General features: G+C 39.8%; 1 protein-coding gene across 1 annotated transcript in view; it reads left to right on the top strand.

Moving 5' to 3' along the window:
• Window positions 1–19320, top strand: part of lrrk1 (leucine-rich repeat kinase 1) — a 162588-nt gene that overhangs the window by 34938 nt on the left and 108330 nt on the right. The window contains exons 3-8 of the mRNA XM_046074025.1: window positions 5077–5267; window positions 8101–8272; window positions 8377–8556; window positions 15180–15316; window positions 17016–17245; window positions 18483–18610. Of these exons, the coding sequence (XP_045929981.1) occupies window positions 5077–5267; window positions 8101–8272; window positions 8377–8556; window positions 15180–15316; window positions 17016–17245; window positions 18483–18610 (1038 nt within the window). The remainder of the gene's footprint in view (window positions 1–5076; window positions 5268–8100; window positions 8273–8376; window positions 8557–15179; window positions 15317–17015; window positions 17246–18482; window positions 18611–19320) is intronic.

Below are 19320 nucleotides of genomic sequence, written 5' to 3'. Positions count from 1 at the left end.
CTGATGTCCATAGAAAGCTCTTTGGTCTTGCCCATGGTGGTGATGTTGGATGCTGGTTGTTTGGGTGTTGACAGGTGTCTTTTATACAGGTAACGAGGTGAGGCAGGTGTATTTGATGTAGATAATTGGTTGGGATTGGGGCTGTGTCTTAAAGAAAGACTAACTGGCTTGTAGGAGCCAGAATACTTGCTGTTTGGTAGGGGGTCATATACTTGTTTTTCCTCATCAGATGGTTATCAATTTTTATAAATTCATATGATGTGATTTTCTGGAATTTTCTTTGGGATTCTGTCTTTCACTGTTAGAATGTACATATGATTAAAATTATAGATCGTTGCATTCTTTGTAAGTGGGCAAACCTGCAAAATCAGCAAGGGGTCAAATACTTATTTCCCCCACTGTAAATCCATTGTGTTGTTGGCTGTCTCATCCAGGTATCAGTAGGTCAAGCATGTCCATTCTCTTGCTACAGGCAAAGTCATTAACTTTCCATGCATGGCAGCAAGAGGCCAAGGTAGCACTGATAATGCTAGTCCACCTCCCCTGAGTAAGCAGCTGGTGTTTAATTTGGATCAGTCCCCAACAGATGGAGAGCTGTGTTTCTGGAATACGTACAAGAACTGATGTACCTCTTTCACTGATGAGAGATGCCATCTACTACCATCATCTGTCCTGAACAGCCGCGCTGGGTAAAGCAGTGAAGGCTTAAGGTTGTGGCTGAACAGCTGGCTCATGACCTCCTTGTACTTGTCATGCTGCTCCATCACCTCGGGACGGTAGTCTTCATATATGTAGACCAGCTTGTCTTTATAATTAAGTTCGCCTTGGTGTTTGCGGGCTGCCAGAATGATTAAGTCCATAGTCTGGAATTTGTGGAAACGCATAAGCACAGCTCTAGGTCTCTCCCCCGCACCCGGTTTGGATCTGAGAGCACAATGGGCCCTATCCAGCTCTGGAGGAGAAGAAAGCATGTCCTTACCCAGTACTTCTACCAGGAGGTTGGAGAAGAACGACGTTGGCTGGGCACCCTCAACTGCCTCAGGTATCTATCAAACATAGATTACACCGTCTGCTTCTCCCCTCCAAATCAGTGAGTTTAGCTCTCATATGGCATTGTCGTTAGCCAGAATGGTTACCTTTGACTCCAGGGACTACAGCTGATTAAGGCCAGACTCCAGGTCAGAGATGCGCTGCTTGTGGTTGGTAACTGTGGTCTGTATCCCGTCCAGCTTAGAATCGATAGCAGCAAGTTTGCTTTCGAATCTAACATCTACGGATTCAGATTTGGTTATCAGGTCGGTCCGCAGCTCATCTAGCATGCTAGCCAAAGTTGCATTGTCAGCGTTTGCTGTGTCGAGCCAAGACCCCTCGGACTGTTCTGCCTTACTGGTGGGCACAATATGGTCATAAACCGTTTGTTACTTAGTATTTGTTAAATTAAGCAAAGTATGTTGAGTAAGTAATCGAAGTGTTAACTGTGTGGTAGAGACAGAGGATAACACCGCTACTCCGTGCTGCTCACCAGCCAGAAGACCATACTTCTGTACTTTTAGTTAACTAAGGATGTGAAAACGTCTTTCTCCACTGGTTGAGTTGGAAGTTGATTTAACTTGGCTTATAAATTTTGTTGCCACCAGTGTGTTTTGCCAGTTTAGACTGGATACTGTCCACAGTGGATGTGAAGTTGGTTCCTTCTTGTGGTTCAGCACTGACATAGGGAAAGTGAAACAGTTGATGACTGTTTGGTGTTGAGAGTATAGAGTGGGAAATTCCCCATGAGGAAGCATACTGGTACTGATCAGCAGCACTCATGAACATTTGATGATTTGTGATTGTCATTTTGTAAAACACTGTATTGTTTAATATATTAATATCTATAATACAATATATAATACAAATCCCTTCCTCAAGTCTCAAGGGTTTATTTATTTTCCAAATAGAAATGCTTCCAAATTAGCATGTAGGGAATTGTGTAGAGCTAAAAGTGCTGAATTAAATTCTGGTGTTTTGCAGCTTCTTAAGGATCTTAAGGCACCATTGAGGCAGGATTCATCGCTATTTTTTTTTAAAGGTTATTTTTGTGGAAATTCCACCTTTTTATTCAATAGATGACAGGAGAAAAGATAGTCAGTATCAATAACTGCTCTGACAGACACATCAATAACCAGCCAAACTGACAGAGGTCCAGGTTCACCAGCATTGGGAGGGCAGTTTTTATTTATATTTTGTCCTTTAGATGCTTTAGGTACGAGCAGAGGTTTTATTTTATTTATGTACAGTATGTTGTGCAAAAATAGCCCAGAAAAAGAAAATATGCAGTCAGCCAGTCCTGCCAGGTCTAAATTTACAGGGCTATCCTGTACAACAACATTCACTCCTTTTACTGTTGCAAACCAGGATACACTTCTTTGTTGTCTGACTCCTGTTTGCACAGGACTGATATGAGGAACTTGGCGCCATAACCTGCCTGTCTGTTTATAGTACAGTAAGTGTCATAATGCCAGGATTGGCGAAAATCGCAACGTTCTGCTAGGGCTGGTCAATAAAACAATAGATTATTATCGCAATACAATTTTCTCAATACAAATATAACAAATGTTTAATAAATGTTCAATTAATGTTTGATTTATTCATTTGAATCATGAATAAATTAGAACTTAATTTACTTAATTTTACTCATACATATCCACTGATCCACTATTTGGCAAGTGTTTTTTTGCATGTTCTAAAGAATAGTTTAAAGCCACAATTAACCATGTGGTTTATTCAACTTTCACTCAGGAGCAAAAATCAGCCTTTAAACTTAAATAATGATTGGACATTTATCCTAATAGGGAAGCAAAATCCAAGAAGAGATGTCGTAGTTGTTCCTTACATTTCTCCTAGACACAAATACTGTTAATACTAAGGTGAGACCAAAGGCCTTTTCTCCTATTTCTTCAAATTCAGCTCAGGAGAAACAACCATACAGTATAAAATTTCATTTATGTCTTACTCTGATCAAAACAAGAGATCTCTAACTGATCGTAAATAAGTCTTATTTAAGTCTCCTGACCTTAGGACCATGAGATCAGAGAAAGACCTCAAAGAAAACTCAGCTATGACTCCTGGGATCTCATGATTCTTCTCAAATATGTCTCATTTCTTCTGTGTCTTGCTCTTATCAAAACATGAGATCTCTAAATAATTTTAAATAAATGTAATTTAAGTCTCAGATATGTCTCAGTTTTGTCTTAGTGACCCACTTTAGGGTGGAAAATGAAGGTATTTTGCTCAAGTACTTTACTTAAGTCAAATGTTGAGGTACTGAGTATTTTCTTTTTAGGGGGCTTTATACTTTTACTCCTGAATTTATTGACCCTACTGAGAAGAAGAATACAATGTATTTCGTCATTTTAAATAAGGCACTTTCAAATTTCATGTTTTCCAATTTGTTAAGGTAGTCACAGCCAGCATAACTGGAACACCCACCACTTTGACATGATGTTTAGAGATTAATTCATGAAGGACTGAATGCACGCAAGAACTGACAAACAACGTCACACAGAATAAGCACTTTTACTTTTGATACTTAAGTACATTCACTATAGAATACTTTTTACCTTTACTTGAGTAGAATTTTGAGGACTTTAATTGTGGATATGTTATTTCTCCTCTCGAGTCAAGGAAAATTGTTCTATATTTAAAGACAATCAGTTCTTCACTCTATGCTAAGTGCAGCGGCATTATTATCGCCCTTTGAGCAGCAGGACTGGGGTTCAAATCCAGCTCGGGACAAGAAAGGTTCTCTAAGCATAGACCATAATGTGATACAATAAAGCTCTCTAACATCTCCCTAGTGCTCCTAATTGCTTTTTAGGAGTAACAAGCAAGACATTAATGTACTCAAAAAGATACAATGATGAGATCTCTTCCATTTCTCTGATCTAAATTCAATATCCATTTGTCTTACACTAGTCTCAAAACCTCAATCACTCCTTATCTTTTCTCCTAAGTAGGTTTTAGGAGCAACAATTCAGACTGAAGTTATCTCAAAAAGATCTTGAGATCTTACTGCTTTGTCAAGAGTTAAAGAAAAGACTATTCTGAGCAAAAGATTTTTCTTCTGGATAGGGCATGACCAGGGGTCTTTATAGAGAATTAATCTTATCAACTTAAAATTTGGACAATCTAAAGACCTTTGCGATGCTAAATTGATAAGCTTCTTAGGATTCATCAAATGGCGTTGAAGCAGATGGCCGCCCACCGTGAGTCTAGGTTTTGCTTGAGGTTTATACCTGCTAAATGGGGGGTTTTCTTTGCCTGTTTGGCCAAGTGCTTGCTCATGGTGGGAACTGTTGGGTCTCTGTAAATAATATTAAAAAGAGTATGGACTAGACATGCTCTGTATGAAAAGATTAGATTAAATGAGTTAATGTGTTTTTTATTAAATCAACTTTCTTTAATAAATATAACTTGTCAGTTATGGTGCTGTTAGATTGCTCCCCCATTAACAGGCAGGTACGGGCTCCTATTGTGTGCGGCAAGCGGGTTAACAAACAGTTTTTTGACCACAGTGAAAATGTTGTTTTTAAAAAAACTAAATGCCAACAAATATGGATATATATTTTGTAAGTAAAAAATATGTTGTGAATTTTGGAATTGATTACATCTATTGTTTTTTTTTCAGTAAATGTTGACTTGGAGCTTCTTTCTACTTTGACTTTTGGACGCTCTGGAGTTATTGGAAATGTTTGGATCACACGAGTCAGAATCAATCCTACATTGAGCAATAGGACAAATATATTAGTTCTTTGTGTCGTTGTCCTGTTCTCAGTTCTGAATTGAATAAGTCTGAACTGAAGTTCTGAACTGAAGAAGTTACTTGGCTGAGGGACGAAATGTCATTTTCAAATTCATTTTAACCTGCTGTGTTAAATTGAATTTCCCCTACGGGGGTTTCAATATTCTAATATCTTATTATCTTATCTGCAGCATGCTGCCAAAAGTCTCCGTTTGATCCCATTCCTCCTCACAAATACTTTTTCACTTCTATTTCACAACTGTTTTCCTTTTGTCTGATGTCCATGCTGCCAGGCCCTGGGGTGGAAATGGGAGCCAAGGCATCACTGGTAGAGGATCAGGGGCCCGCCTCTGCACTGGTTTGTTCTCCCACTCTGGAGAACATCCAGGCAGCGTATGAGGATGGAGCGGAGGAGTCTGCCAGGGAGCTCATCCAACAAGCCTGCTGCTTGGAGTGCAGCGCGGGAGCTCCCCCTATCGACGGGGTGAGTACACACAAAATTTACATAACTATCCCATTTTCACCTGCACCGCTTGTTGGGCTGTGGTCATGATTTTATCATCATGTGTTATGCAGTGTGGAAACTAGGGTTATGGCGATATGCTGATATACTTCAGCATAACAGTCTTTCTTGTCCAGCAAGTCAAGACCTTCACCTAGGAACTTCTGTCAATAAAATAAGTTGCTTGCTGCTTCCTGGTCTGAATGTCCTGTCTAAACACTGCAGTGAGCACTTTTAATAACCTATAAGTCCACTACTCTGTAAATCAAATACAGTGTCTGTATTAGGTCTAATGTACTTGTGTTGTAAATTTATTGATGATGTGTAGCTGCCTACTGCTGCAGATGTAACCATGCTTAGTTACATTTAGCTGTAACCGGCTGGTTCAATCAACCCCTCCCCCTGTGGGTTGTCTGGAGAATGATGAGTGGGAATCTTTTTTGTCTTTTTATGTTGCAGTTTATCTGAACAGGAACAGAATATGTACTAGTCATTCATACAGCTGGCTTACTACAGGCAGCTCACACACAGCACACTCAGGCACGTCTCTCATAAACTGGCATTGTTTTAAAAGTGCCAGTGACATTTATCTACTACCTCAGCCATACCCAGGTCTGTGTGAACAACAATGACCAGATATTTCCCAGAGCTTCAGTCTGGTATGAATTATTCAAATGTAGGCGATACTTGTTTATTATCCTACATCAAACAAAAGGTTTGTGTTTGAAAGTTGTCATAGTGTCATTCAGGCTTGGGTTCTTAAACACCAGTAAGTGTTGAAGTGAAAGGTTGCCTTACTGAGTTTGAAGATAAGGGTTGACCAGCTGTGTAGTACTGCAGGGATCTCAAACTTCAGATTCTTCATCCCCCTGCAAATGTATTAGATTACTTTTCATACATTGGGAGCTGGTAAGTGCTACGCCACCAGAAGGAATGAAAGTGGAAAAACTGTATTGGCCAAGTCAACTGCAGAGGATGGCAAACAACACAACAACGGCAATGTTCATACTTTACACTTCAGTGCGTGTTAAATTAATGAAGTAAATGTAAATGCAAATGCTCCGTACTCCGTAGCGCCTTTCTAGTCTTTTCGACCACTCAAAGCGCTTTTACACTACATTACTGCATTCACCAGTCATACACATTCATACACGGAAACTAACATTCACACTCACTCATACACTGGCGGTTCAGTATCTTGCCCAAGGACACTTCAACACGCAACCAGGGGGAGCCAGGGATTGAACCGCCGACCTTCCGATTAACGGCCATTAACCTGTCCTACCTAGTATAGAGTATGATGACCTGGATACCATATTGTACCAGACAGATTTTACTTTAACAAGAGAGTATTAATATACTTCTTTGTCTGTTTTATTATTTATTTAATTATGTATTGATATGTCACCGGGCCGGACAGGGGGGCAGACACAGGGGGGCACAAACAGGCAGCACAGAGAAAGGACAAGACCTGTAAGAGAAAGTGGGTGGAAGGTGGGGACAACAGGGAAAAGCAGTGGGAAACACCAATTGCAGAAAGCAGTGAAACCTGCAATAGAACAGAGAGGGGGGCTTGGGGAGGAGAAAAACAACAAACAAAAACAAACAAAAACAAACAATAAAAATAATAATGATAGTAAAAGACAACCAGCCGAACAGCAGCAATAAACAGCTGACATAGTAAGACAACTAAGAGAAAAATGAAAACAAGAAACAGTCACACACACTAAATAAGCAACACAGCACAGCCACGAGAGCTGGAATAATAATTAATTTAAATAAGTAACTGAAAGAAAAGCATCAGGAATAGTTCTACCAGGGACAACCTGTGTGTGTGTACATGTGTGTGTGCGCATATGTCCAGATATATCCAAAGACAAGACAGTAACAGAGTAACTAGGAGAATGGTTAAGGGTAACTGTAAAATACCACATCGTAGATCAAAATATGAACAATCAGCTTTCTCCTTAAAGCGCTGTCAACTATGGAGCACTTTACCAACTGAAAATCAAATTAATTTCAGACAGGTTAAGTTCTAGCTCAAAGCAAACCAGAGCTGTACCCATTTTAGCTAATTGTACTCTGAATTACAAAGGTGTATTGTGGTATGTATATTGTGATATGTGTATTTTATAGTATTTCTGTAGTGTGTTGTGTATTATTGATACTGAAATTTCCAACTAGGAAAAATAAATTAATATTAGCAGCAATAGCTGAAAAACTCTGACATCACTTTCATGCTCTGTATTGGAACTATGTTGAATTGCAGCGTCCCTATAAAACAAAATTCAAACAAAATAAATATATGAATCTAGTGCAGATGTATTATTTGTGACTACTGTAAATTGGCAGTCTTGGAAAGCTTGGCTTCCTATTGACAAATATGGAGGTTTAATTTAGCTAATAATAAATTGTGTGGTAGAATTCCCTTTGATAAGTGAATTAACTGTCAGTAAAATAACATATGTGTTCTCTACTGTATATGAACTATGAATAAACAATCAAATAAATCTCAGTCTCAGTAAGGTTTAGTGTCACTGTTTTTTGTATAGCATACTGAATATTGTTTGCACTTGCAATTTTTCTTACGCTAATTTAAACTTTTATTCTGATGTCAGACACCCACTTATTGTTCCCATAAATACATTTTTACTGTGCAGTTCAGCAAATCAACGTCCTCTTGCAGTTTATTGTGTGTAATATTTAATCTGGACAAAACACAGGCAGAGTCAGCATTACATGAAGCTTGATCGGGAATAATGCATATTCATGCTATTCGTCAATAGTGGTTTTCTCACTGTGTGTGTTGTTATAGGTACGTCTCCTGTGTATAGCCACTCAGCATGGTGATCTGCAGAGTCTGCAGTACCTCCTAAAAGAAGCACGTATCCCTGTGCCCCAGGAGCCATCCAACAGCAACCCAGCCATCCTGGCAGCATACTATGGCCACACAAGCCTGGTTAAAGAGATGCTGGATTCTATACCTGGTATGAGGAAAATAAACAGCTTTCACGATCTATGGGACAGGCCTGGCCTTGTATGGATTGATCTGTTTCATCCAACTGGTGTTGGGTCTCTGGCTCCCTCTTAGGTCCATGTCTGAGGAGAGACTTGCTGAACAGGATGCTGGCCACGTCTTGCCAGCAGAGTCACCTGGACGTAGTCCGGCTGCTGGTCCACGGCTATGATGCTGATGCTAAGGACTGTGCCTTCCTCAGTGATGAGTTTGCTGTCATCACTGGGCTGCCACTGTATGCTGCTGCGCGAGCAGGTAAGGAGACGCACACGTCTAGCTGATAGGCTACTTTAATTAGGGCTCGAGTATGAAGCAAGCGAGGACCCTATTGAAACTTGAATTGAAAAGGATCATTATTCTTGTCCTGAATGAATCGCACTTTTGATGGCCTAAATGTCCTCGAAAACTCACTTTGCACACAAGTGAGGTGTGGCGAAAAATTACGTATTTTAGGGGTCTCGCACATGGGTGTGGCAAAATGGCTCCATAGTGCCACTTACAAAATTGGAAAAAATTAGCCCCCACGCCATGTTCAACGTACATGCACAAAATTTTGTGGGGACATATATCATATCAAGACACACACAAAAGCCTCAACAACTCATACCCTAAACTCAACAGGAAGTCAGCCATTTTGAATTGAAAGTACAATTTTAACTCATTTTTCAGCGTTTACAGGGTGCGTACTTTAACGAACTTCTTCTCCTACAGAATTAATCCCATCAACTTCAAATTTCTGCTGTGCTTTCTAAAGGCATTGACGATGAAAAGTTATCTGTGAGTTTTCATGTCCGTGGCATGGCGTCCAAAATGAAACAGGAACGTGTTATAACTTAAGTACATGCTCACATCTGCACCAAATTTTAAATGTACAGTAAGACTCCTGCCCTGAACACACATCCATATGCCAATATTCACTCTAAGTCATAGCGCCTGTTGGCAAAAGGAAATCACACATTTTATGCTGTAATGTACTACTCCTAGCAGGTTGGACAAATCTGCTTCAAAACTATCCCAGAAAACCCTTAACACATTGATGAAGCCATGTTGTAAAACTTGTGAGTTTGCAGTAAACGGTGTGGCGGTGGTGTGGCGGCGAAGTTAAACTCTTCTCCATGACACAGGAACTTGATCTAACTTGACTGTACATGTTCACATGTAAATGTAAATGCTCCGTATTTGTATAGCACCTTTCTAGTCTTTTCGACCACTCAAAGCGCTTTTACACTACATCTGCATTCACCATTCACACACATTCATTCACTGAGCCTAAGTGCTCAATAATAGAACTGAAAATGTGACCATTAAAGACCTCCCTACTGCTTTGGTCTTTGCAGTATAGCTTTCCGTATACGCAGGTCCTTTTTATTCCAAATGAAGGAAGAAAGCTTTCTGTCTAGGGAAATGAGGAACGAACTGGTTAAAAAGACTGGAACACACTGAAATATATAGGGGGGAAATTTGCTGAAAAGAGGTCTTTAAATTTGTGTTTTACCCATACACCCAAATATTTTATTTTGTCCATACGCACTTTAAACTGCATTGTGAGGATAAACAGGGATTCTCTCGCTGCCAGATTCACAGGCATCATTTCGCTCATGTGAGTGTTTGTTTTGCCAGAGATTTTGCCAAAATTGCTCAAAAGGTTAAGGAATGCTGGAAGAGATGAGGAAGGGTCAGACAAGTAAAGTAACATATCATCCGCATATGAGGAAATTTTATGTTCCAATCCTGCCCTTGTAACACCCTTAACATCCTTACTGCTACACAAAGCTACTATGGCAAAGAGAGGGGCTATAAATTATGTTATACAGACGGCGGATATTAAAGGTGGATTGTCAATTTTTTATGAAGCCTGTCTGGTCCGGTGAGATTATAGTTGGAAGGACAGTTTCAAGATGGTGAGCGAACATATACAAATTACGATAAAACCGCATCAGCGCGAATTAATGGCAACATGATCTGTACAGACCTTACCAGTTTCGTCACGGATCTCAGGGATTGCCTGACTTGCTGGTTTTTGGTGGAGCTGGTGTGCAAGAATCCTCCCTGATCTATCACCATGTTCATAATATGTGAGGCGAGATTTGATCAATAGGTTCTCAGCCTTCAGTGTAGTAAGAAGATCAAATTCTTTTTGAGAGCAGGCGTTCCTTAACCCGATCAGCCGAGGTTGATATTACCAACTGTGAATCAAGGTCACCAATTTTGTTAGTTAATTCATTAATACAGCTGTTCCTACCTTTTTGTAGCTGCACAGTATAAGAAATAATCTCTTAAATAAACTGCTTCCCAGATTATTGATGGTGACACACCAGATCTCAGATTAATTTCTAAATGTAAACCAATCTGTGAAGAAATTAAATCTGAAAATTTTTTATCAGAGAGCAGAAGTTGATTGAGTCGCCATGGTCTGTAGGCAGGTTTCGTGGTTGGAAGATCAAGTCTTAACATATGCGGAACATAATCAGAGATTACAATCGCATGATAATCACGTTGTTGAACTGAAGAAATAAAAAAATGCTTATCCATGAAGATGTAATCAATGCGTCAAAATGTCTTGAGGACAGCTGAAAAGAAAGAATATTTACGGGTGGTGGGATTGAGAAAACGCTAGACATCAGTAATACCATAGATGTCAAGAAAAAGCCGAATTGATAGGGCAGTTTTAGAAATTGGCACATTTTTTGCAGAGCTACGGTCCAAGTTGGGAGCTAACACACAGTTCATGTCAGTCAGGCAGTCTGGAGAAAATTTGTGAAGAATGTGGCATCATTCCAATTAGGGGCATAGACACTAGCTAAGATAAATGGCGTATTATTTAATTTGCATGTAACAATGACATATCTGCGTTTAGTGTCTGTATCGATCTGGGAAGCGATAAAAGGTACGTGCTTACTAATAAGAAGTTCTGCCCCTCTTGATTTAGAATGGAATTTTGAGTGATAAACCTCACCAATCCATCTAGTGCACAAGCGTGGATGGTGAGACATTTTCAGGTGGGTCTCCTGAAGAAAAGCGTTATCTACCTTTAACTGATGTAAATACGTCAGAACCTTCTTGCGTTTCACACGATGGTTCATCCCCTTAACATTCCAGCTCACAAATTGAATTGGGCATCTAGCCCCCACTCCTGTGGTCACACCATATGCCATAGGCAGAGATAATGGGTATAACTAAAGACAGTAGTTTGCATGTTAGGCCCCCATCATTACAAAAAACAAGGTGTGAAAAAACAAAGACTGCTCAAACGTCTCAAGGAAGAATGAAAGTATGTAGAGTGTAACTACTATGCTCATTCAACAGGCCTGAAATTGACATGGCTTAACATTAGTCACTCAGTACCCCGAGTGGGTAGACAGGCAAGCCTACCAAAAAAGAAAGATAATAATAATAATAATAATAATAGTAAATAGACCTGTATCCAGTCACCTTGGAAAATAATCAATAAGAAGCTAACTGTATGTATAGAAAGTGACAGCAAAAGTGTCATCAAAATGACGTAGGTAATGTGCAATAGGTTACAGGCTACCCTGTAGACAGTGCAGAATTGTCTTACATTGGCGTTAACTTGACACTTATTCAGGTCGGCAGAGTAATAAGGCACAATCGGAAAACTTCTCCTCTTTCAGTGAGAGGGTTAACGTACAGTGGTAGCTTGTTTTGTAATGACCTGCGTGATGTATTTCTGGGCTTCATCAGGCGAGGTGAAGAAATTCTCCACCCACACTGTAGGTGATACGAAGGCGTGCAGGGTGGAGTATGCCAAAATGAAGTCCCTCAATCCCACGCAGCTGCTGTCTGATGCCGTTGTATGCCTCCCTTGCACGGGCGACTCTTGCCGTGTAGTTGGGGTAGACCGAGATGGTAATGTCACTCACATTCACTCGTCGCTGCTCTCTGGCAAGGTGTAGAATGTTGGAGCAGTCATGAAAATAGTGAAGTCGGGCCACAATGGCTCTAGTTGGGGCTCATTGTTTCGGGGGTGGCTGTAAAGTCCATTGTGCTCTGTCCAGTAAATTCTGAACTCTTGTCTCATACTCATCTTTTGATCTTAAACCCAAATGTCTTCAGTGAACAACAAAAACAAAGATTTTCCCTTACTGTTCCAATACTTTTGGAGGGGACTGTTTTTTTCTACACTGAAAAAAGTCATTTTTCTCTATGATTATGCCTATCTTCTAGCATTGCTAAAGTTGGACTAACTTAATTACCTGTCCAGAAAACAGGCAACTTTGGACTCGCTTTGAAAACATTTGTCCCACATCAGCGCCTTCCATCTGGGAAAAGCCACACCGATGTTTATATCCGTGATTTCTGGCTTCATCATGTTCTTCGACATTGACTATTTACACTCTTTGTTCCTATGTGGTCCTTCATTTGTCCAAATTTCACTTCTCTTCTTACTTCTAATAAACCAGACGACTACAACCAAACTGTACAACTACTTATTCTTCTTCTTCGTATAGATATTCAACGTAGTGATGAGCTTCTACACTGCTAGAATTCCACAAGAAGAAGAAGAACCTAGTGATGAAACGCGCTCTGTAGAGCAGTTTGTCCGTTATGGGCTACTGTAGAAACATACGGCCAACATGGCGACTTCCATGTAAGGGGTGGGGACTCACGGTGCATGTAGATAGAAATGGCTCATTCTAAGGTAATAAAAACGTAACGGTTCATTATGTAGGGTCTTTGTACACCATGGAAAACATAGTTATGTGTATTATATTGCATTTCTGTCAATAGATCCTCCTAAATATTACACACTGCTTTAAGTTCCTGAATTAATATTTCTTACCTCGTTCAATGATCAGAGTTGGGCTATCCATCAAGGAAACATGCTGAGAAGTGTTAGCTGGATTAATGAATATTGGATAACTAATTTATATTTATTGAAACTTTGTTAAAGGTTCTATGTGTAATTTTCAGAAAACCCTTGTTATTAATGACACCAGTGACTAAACTGCAGGCAGCATGCTGTTGCTAGCTCTCACACTCCTTAGACGTGATCCTCCTGGGTATCGGTATCAGTTAGCTATTTGGCCTCCCCTGTCTTGCATTGCTGTTGGCCAGTAGAAAGCAATCATTAGATACTCTATACGACGGTGCAGCCTATGACAGAAATACACTCATTGACACTAGAAACGGAAGTTCAGGGATTGGATTTAGTGCAGCAGACCTTGGGACTATCACTTCCCATGGCATCTTCCAACTACCTAGCCAGACCAGGCGGACCAAACGCCACTGCAAGTGTTGCAGTTACCCTGGGAAGAGAGTGAAGAGAGCCAGGATTAGAGCTAAACTCACCCAGCTTGGAGAGAGCCACTTTGATTATGCAATAATATAGTATTGTCCTAATAATAATGTTAGCGAGCAAGCTAAGGTTAGCCAGTCTGTGTTGGACTCTGTAACCAGTCTGTGTTGGACTCTGTGCTGTGGTGGGTGCTAGTTGTTGTTGACGTTAGCAGACTCCATTTCTAAGTTAAAGTTAGCTAGTGTTGCAAAGGGAGTGGAAGAGAAGGCACTCGGGAACATGCATATATGTTACATCCTTTCCTTTTTTCCCCCCAATAGACTCCTTTAAATAGAAATCAGTCTACAGGTTTTAGACAACCGAGAAAATCCACTCCAGATGAGATGTTGGATCAGCAGCTCATCAGTCCTGTATGTCATTGCCTCCTTTCCAACTTTCTTTCTAACGAAAGTTTTTTTTTCTTGAAATGCTTTACCGCGCCACCGCTGTTTTATTACCATTTACCATTTCTAAAAGAAAGTCAGACAGTAGAATTAAAACTGAACAGCCTTTAACAATATTTATTATTTTAGTTTCCATACTATCTGCCTTTAGCAATTTTGTGGTACTATGTGTAGCTCAACAGATCGAGAGATATTTGTTGAGTTATTGTTCTTATGCTTCCCTGTTATTAGCACTGCTGTTTCAGAGTGATGAGATCAGTAATGTGGCTGCTGCACTTTGCTCTGTAACTCATATACGAACCAAAATCGCAGGTGCACTTGGAGAAGCACACACAGTCCTTGCGCCCTATATGCACTTATCTTTGTGCTTGTGCAATTAAAATAGGGCCCGAAATCTTAAATGCTTTTATCCAAAAATGGAAACTGTCTAAATAAAACCCCAGAATCATCAGAAACAGAAAGCTTTATTGTCATTGAACAAACCCCAATTCAAGACTAAAGCTAGACATGGATTGAGCCCAGTTTAACAACTAGTTGGTTGCCCCTGACTAATTTTAGAATTGTTCTGCCAGGTCAGTTTTTTTTTTACATTCATTTTGAGGGGAGTCACAACACCAGATTGATTGCCTGAACTAGGGTTTTTTTTAATTTTTTTTATTGTAAAACAATTTTAAACTTGAATATTGGTTGTGCAACATGAAAAAGGTTCTTGTCACCCCTATTATTTGTTGGCTTACTTCTATTTGGGGGATAATCTTGCTTTTTAGTTTTGGAACTACAGTTCCCATAATTTGGGGTCTCTGGGGGATGTAAACTGGAAGTAAATGGTTGCCATGGAGTCTTAGCTGTGGGCTACAACTTTATTTATTATTATTATTATTACTGTATTTATAGTCTATACTTTACGTTTTGGCAAAGTGGTACCATTAAGTTCCCTCTGAAGGTGACTTCATTTTGTACTCTGCTTCAAATGAGCAGACCTTTTGACAAGGAAATCTTCAAATGCTGAAGAACTGTAAGACAAAAGCACCTTTTAGAAACATGTAAGGACACATATTTGCAAAAGTGCTGGAACACTTCTGGGGACAGATGCTGAGTGAGCACTTTGTTTATCTCTGGTACTGCTGCTAACAGTGAGTGGTGGAGGAGAAGAATGAGTAGTATGTTTTGTGTTGTAGGGAACGAGGAGATAGCTCACTTCCTACTGCAGAATGGAGCAGGATTCTCCTCATACACTCTGATGGACCATCCAGCCTTCAGCAAACACCTGCTCAGACTTAAACTCCAGGAAACCTCCAGCGCAGAAGGAGAGAAGGTGTGTGTTCCAGAAACAAAGGGGGATAATGATAATGGGTTTCTGAGCCTTCTTGGAATCGCTGTATAATGATCATGTTTCATTGGGAAGTTGCCCTGTCACAATAAATCACAATATCACATTTTGTCAGTATCATGCAATCCTATAAGGGACTCAAACTGACTCTCAGTACCTGCAGAACTAACTTTATGTAGTCTGTGTTAGTAAATTCCTTGCTAGCGGCTGAAATGTGTCATGTTACAGTAGCTAGCCAGAGCTGACAGATGCCCATCAACTGTGCCATTTAGTTTAGGAAATGTGTGGACGAGTGACGCATACAAATGTACCTATTATGGTGTGTTCACATACAACTGAAAGTGAATTTTCTCCTTGCATTACTTGCGTGAGTTTGACCATTGGACTATTTGTGTTTATTTGCGGAACTCCAGTAAATACAATATTCGCCTTTAATCTGGTTTCCTACAGCGGTATGAACTAAAAAATAATAAAAACAATTTGTTGGGATTTAATTGCAAGAAACACATCAAATGGATGCTGATTTCCTAAACATATGAATTCATGCTTTGTCAGGTCTGTCAAATGGCGTTTGGAACGACCAGGCTATAGTAAAGTACCATAGCCGGAATCAAGTAACAGACATAAATTTACTGAATTTACCAAGTAGTTCAGCTTCCTCGCTTACTTTTCTCCAAGCAATCTCCTGTTGTGTTGGTTTCTGTGTAAATATGAAGTAGTATCACAGCTCTGTGCTACAGAGTGCTACAGTAAGACAGGTTGAGAAGTACGAGTGAAGATAAATCAACTTTTTAATCCCAAACATTTAAAAAAAAAAAAAAAAAAAGTTAATCTAATAAAAGAAATTAACTCTGAGCTCCAGATCAAAGCAGAATCCAGTGCGACTACGGGTGTTTATTTGTCCAAAAGCTTCAGTACCGGCCCCGGCTCTCCCCTCCAGAGCTTCCTGTCACTCACTAGCTGTAGTCGGCGAGCAGCAGCTCTGCCCGTTCCTCCCCACACAAGTTTCGCCCAATTCAAGTCATTTGCATTGCCGGTGCAAATTTGCATCTATTTGCGTTGAATAGACACAAATCAAAACAATGTTGCACGAAAAAATTTGTGTGAACACAGTAAGAAGAAATTTTAGAAGTTTCCAGCAAGCTAAATACCAAAAATGTCAGTTTATTGACATTTTTGGTATTTAGAAATATAAGCTTGCTGGAAACTTGGAAAAGGGAGGCAGAACACTCATAACTATAGTTCACTCGCATAGACTTCCTTTGGTAAAAAACTCTGTAGCCTATTACGTTACTGGTCGCGGACACGGTAGATATTTGACAAGCAGGGTCCAGGTAAAGCAACAGAGAACACAGAGAGCAGGCTCAACATTAAGATGTACTGTCAGCCATCGCCGATGGACGATTGTCTATTGGCCCAAACTTAACACACATCCTTGATTGTAAATCAGAAACCTGTCTATGGAAATAAAAATGAGTACATGAAATTGAAAACAAAATAAAACTATTACTAAACAAAGTGCAGGATTTACAAAAAACAAATTGTCTTCAATGGATATTGAATGGACTAAATATAAAAGTTAAGGATTGTAAAAAACTAAATAAAATTTCAGTGCAGCTTTGAGGAATGTTTGCTCATGAAAAAAGTATTCAATTCAGTAACAAGTATATCTTCATGATATAAGCAGGCTGTCAGTGTATGTTGGAGTGGTCTGCAGCTGCCCTGGCTGGAGCTGGATTGGTTCATGGATGTCTCCTCACGTATCAACCACCTGGATCTGTCGTCCAACAACCTGGCTGCTCTTCCCTCTGTCGTGCCCTGGGGTCTCATCCACCTGCAGACCCTAGATCTTTCTAACAACCTGCTAAAAGAGCTGCCCGCTTCTCACAATTCCCAAGAGGTCATCTGCTCCAGGTACACATGGCAGGAGGTCGTCTGGTCTAAATGCAGCTGAGACTGCATATATATTTTTACCAGAATAGCATCTAGTCAGTGTCTTGAATATAATGGATGTCCTCAAGTTAATTACATTTGTTGTGTAATTGCAAATAGATCATTACCACATTGGTTCCCTGCTGGAGACTCTTAATCTGACTGATAATTGAAAACTGATTTCAGGCCAACATGGTCATCTGATTTCTACAGAAGAGGATTACGGCCATATGTGAAAAATGTATTTATTTAAGTTTAAAGTCGGAATTCTGAGAATAAAGTCAGACTTTTAACTTGACACTCAGAACTTAAATACAGTTTTCATGTAAAAACATTGCTAACATCTATAATGGTGGCTGAAGTTCTGCTGCCAATTCTGACTAACTGGGGCCTGCCAGTTAGAAAGTCCAGGAGCTAGTCGCAGTGCGTGGAGTACAGTCCAAGCGCAGACAGTTTGTGGGGGATGACTGTATTAAAAGCAGAGCGGTAGTCAACAAAGAGCATCCTGATGTGGTATGGCAGCACTACTGCTATGACCCGCAAATGAAGTTAATGTTTTATATTTTAAATTTTTTTATATCTGAAGTTTACTTTTTTATATTTTAAATTTTTTTATATCTGAAGTTTACTTTTTTATATTTGAATCTTATAATTTATATCTCTATTTATTGAATTTTATTTTTTTATTATAGGCATTTGATGTGGACAGCAAAGAGAGAATTCCCTGAACTTCTGACTATAAACACTTTGAATCTTTGAATCTTGAATTTTGAAAACAGTCTTACTATATTGGCTAGCAAGCGATCCATCCAACCTTGGGAACTCCCCTGTGAGGCAGGATCTGCTGAGAGATGCTGAACCCACTTTGTTAGTGGTCAAGAAATGGCTCCAGTGCAAATGCTAACTGCTCCTGAAACCACAATGTCTCGTTTTCTATTTCTGCATGTGTTAAACACTGATAAAACAATATAAATAAATGCACGTCCCCCTGCTCCCAATCTTCCCAGTACTGCTGATCTAGGCTGAATATGTCCTGAACTGTTTCTGTTACTGTGCACAACGAGATGAAATTAATATTGGTCATCTCTTCCCACTTTGGATAAAATGACAAACAAGCTTATTTCCCAAAATGTCAGTGTTTAAGTATTCCCTCACATAAGTACAGTATATAGCAAACACATCTCTGCCCCTTTCAGCCTCCCTCTTTCTTGTGCTTCAGTTTAAAGCAGGTAAATCTGTCTGAGAACCAGCTCACCAGTTTGCCACCGGGATTTCTCCATCTGACCAACATCCGGAGACTTTCTGCTGCCAAGAACCAGCTCACAATCCTATTTAACATCCCTACCAGTATGTTCCAACTCAACATATATATAACTATTGTATGTTTTTTATATATACAGTGGGTACGGAAAGTATTCAGACCCCTTTAAATTTTTCACTCTTTGTTTCATTGCAGCCATTTTCCAAAAATCCAAAAAGTTCATTTTATTTCTCAGTAATGTACACTCAGCACCCCATCTTGACAGAAAAAAACAGAAATGTAGAAATTTTTGCAAATTTATTAAAAAAGAAAAACTGAAATATCACATGGTCATAAGTATTCAGACCCTTTGCCGTGACACTCATATTTAACTCAGGTGCTGTTTATTTCTTCTGATCATCCTTGAGATGGTTCTACACCTTCATTTGAGTCCAGCTGTGTTTGATTATACTGATTGGACTTGATTAGGAAAGCCACACACCTGTCTATATAAGACCTTACAGCTCACAGTGCATGTCAGAGCAAATGAGAATCATGAGGTCAAAGGAACTGCCTGAAGAGCTCAGAGACAGAATTGTGGCAAGGCACAGATCTGGCCAAGGTTACAAAAAAATTTCTGCTGCACGTAAGGTTCCTAAGAGCACAGTGGCCTCCATAATCCTCAAATGGAAGACGTTTGGGACGACCAGAACCCTTCCTAGAGCTGGCCGTCCGGCCAAACTGAGCTATCGGGGGAGAAGATCCTTGGTGAGAGAGGTAAAGAAGAACCCAAAGGTCACTGTGGCTGAGCTCCAGA

Source organism: Micropterus dolomieu, linkage group LG17 (assembly GCF_021292245.1).
Source record: "Micropterus dolomieu isolate WLL.071019.BEF.003 ecotype Adirondacks linkage group LG17, ASM2129224v1, whole genome shotgun sequence".
In the NCBI taxonomy this organism is placed as follows: Eukaryota; Metazoa; Chordata; class Actinopteri; order Centrarchiformes; family Centrarchidae; genus Micropterus; species Micropterus dolomieu.
Note: the sequence above shows the minus strand (reverse complement) of the source record. Positions and strands in the feature narration are given on the sequence as shown.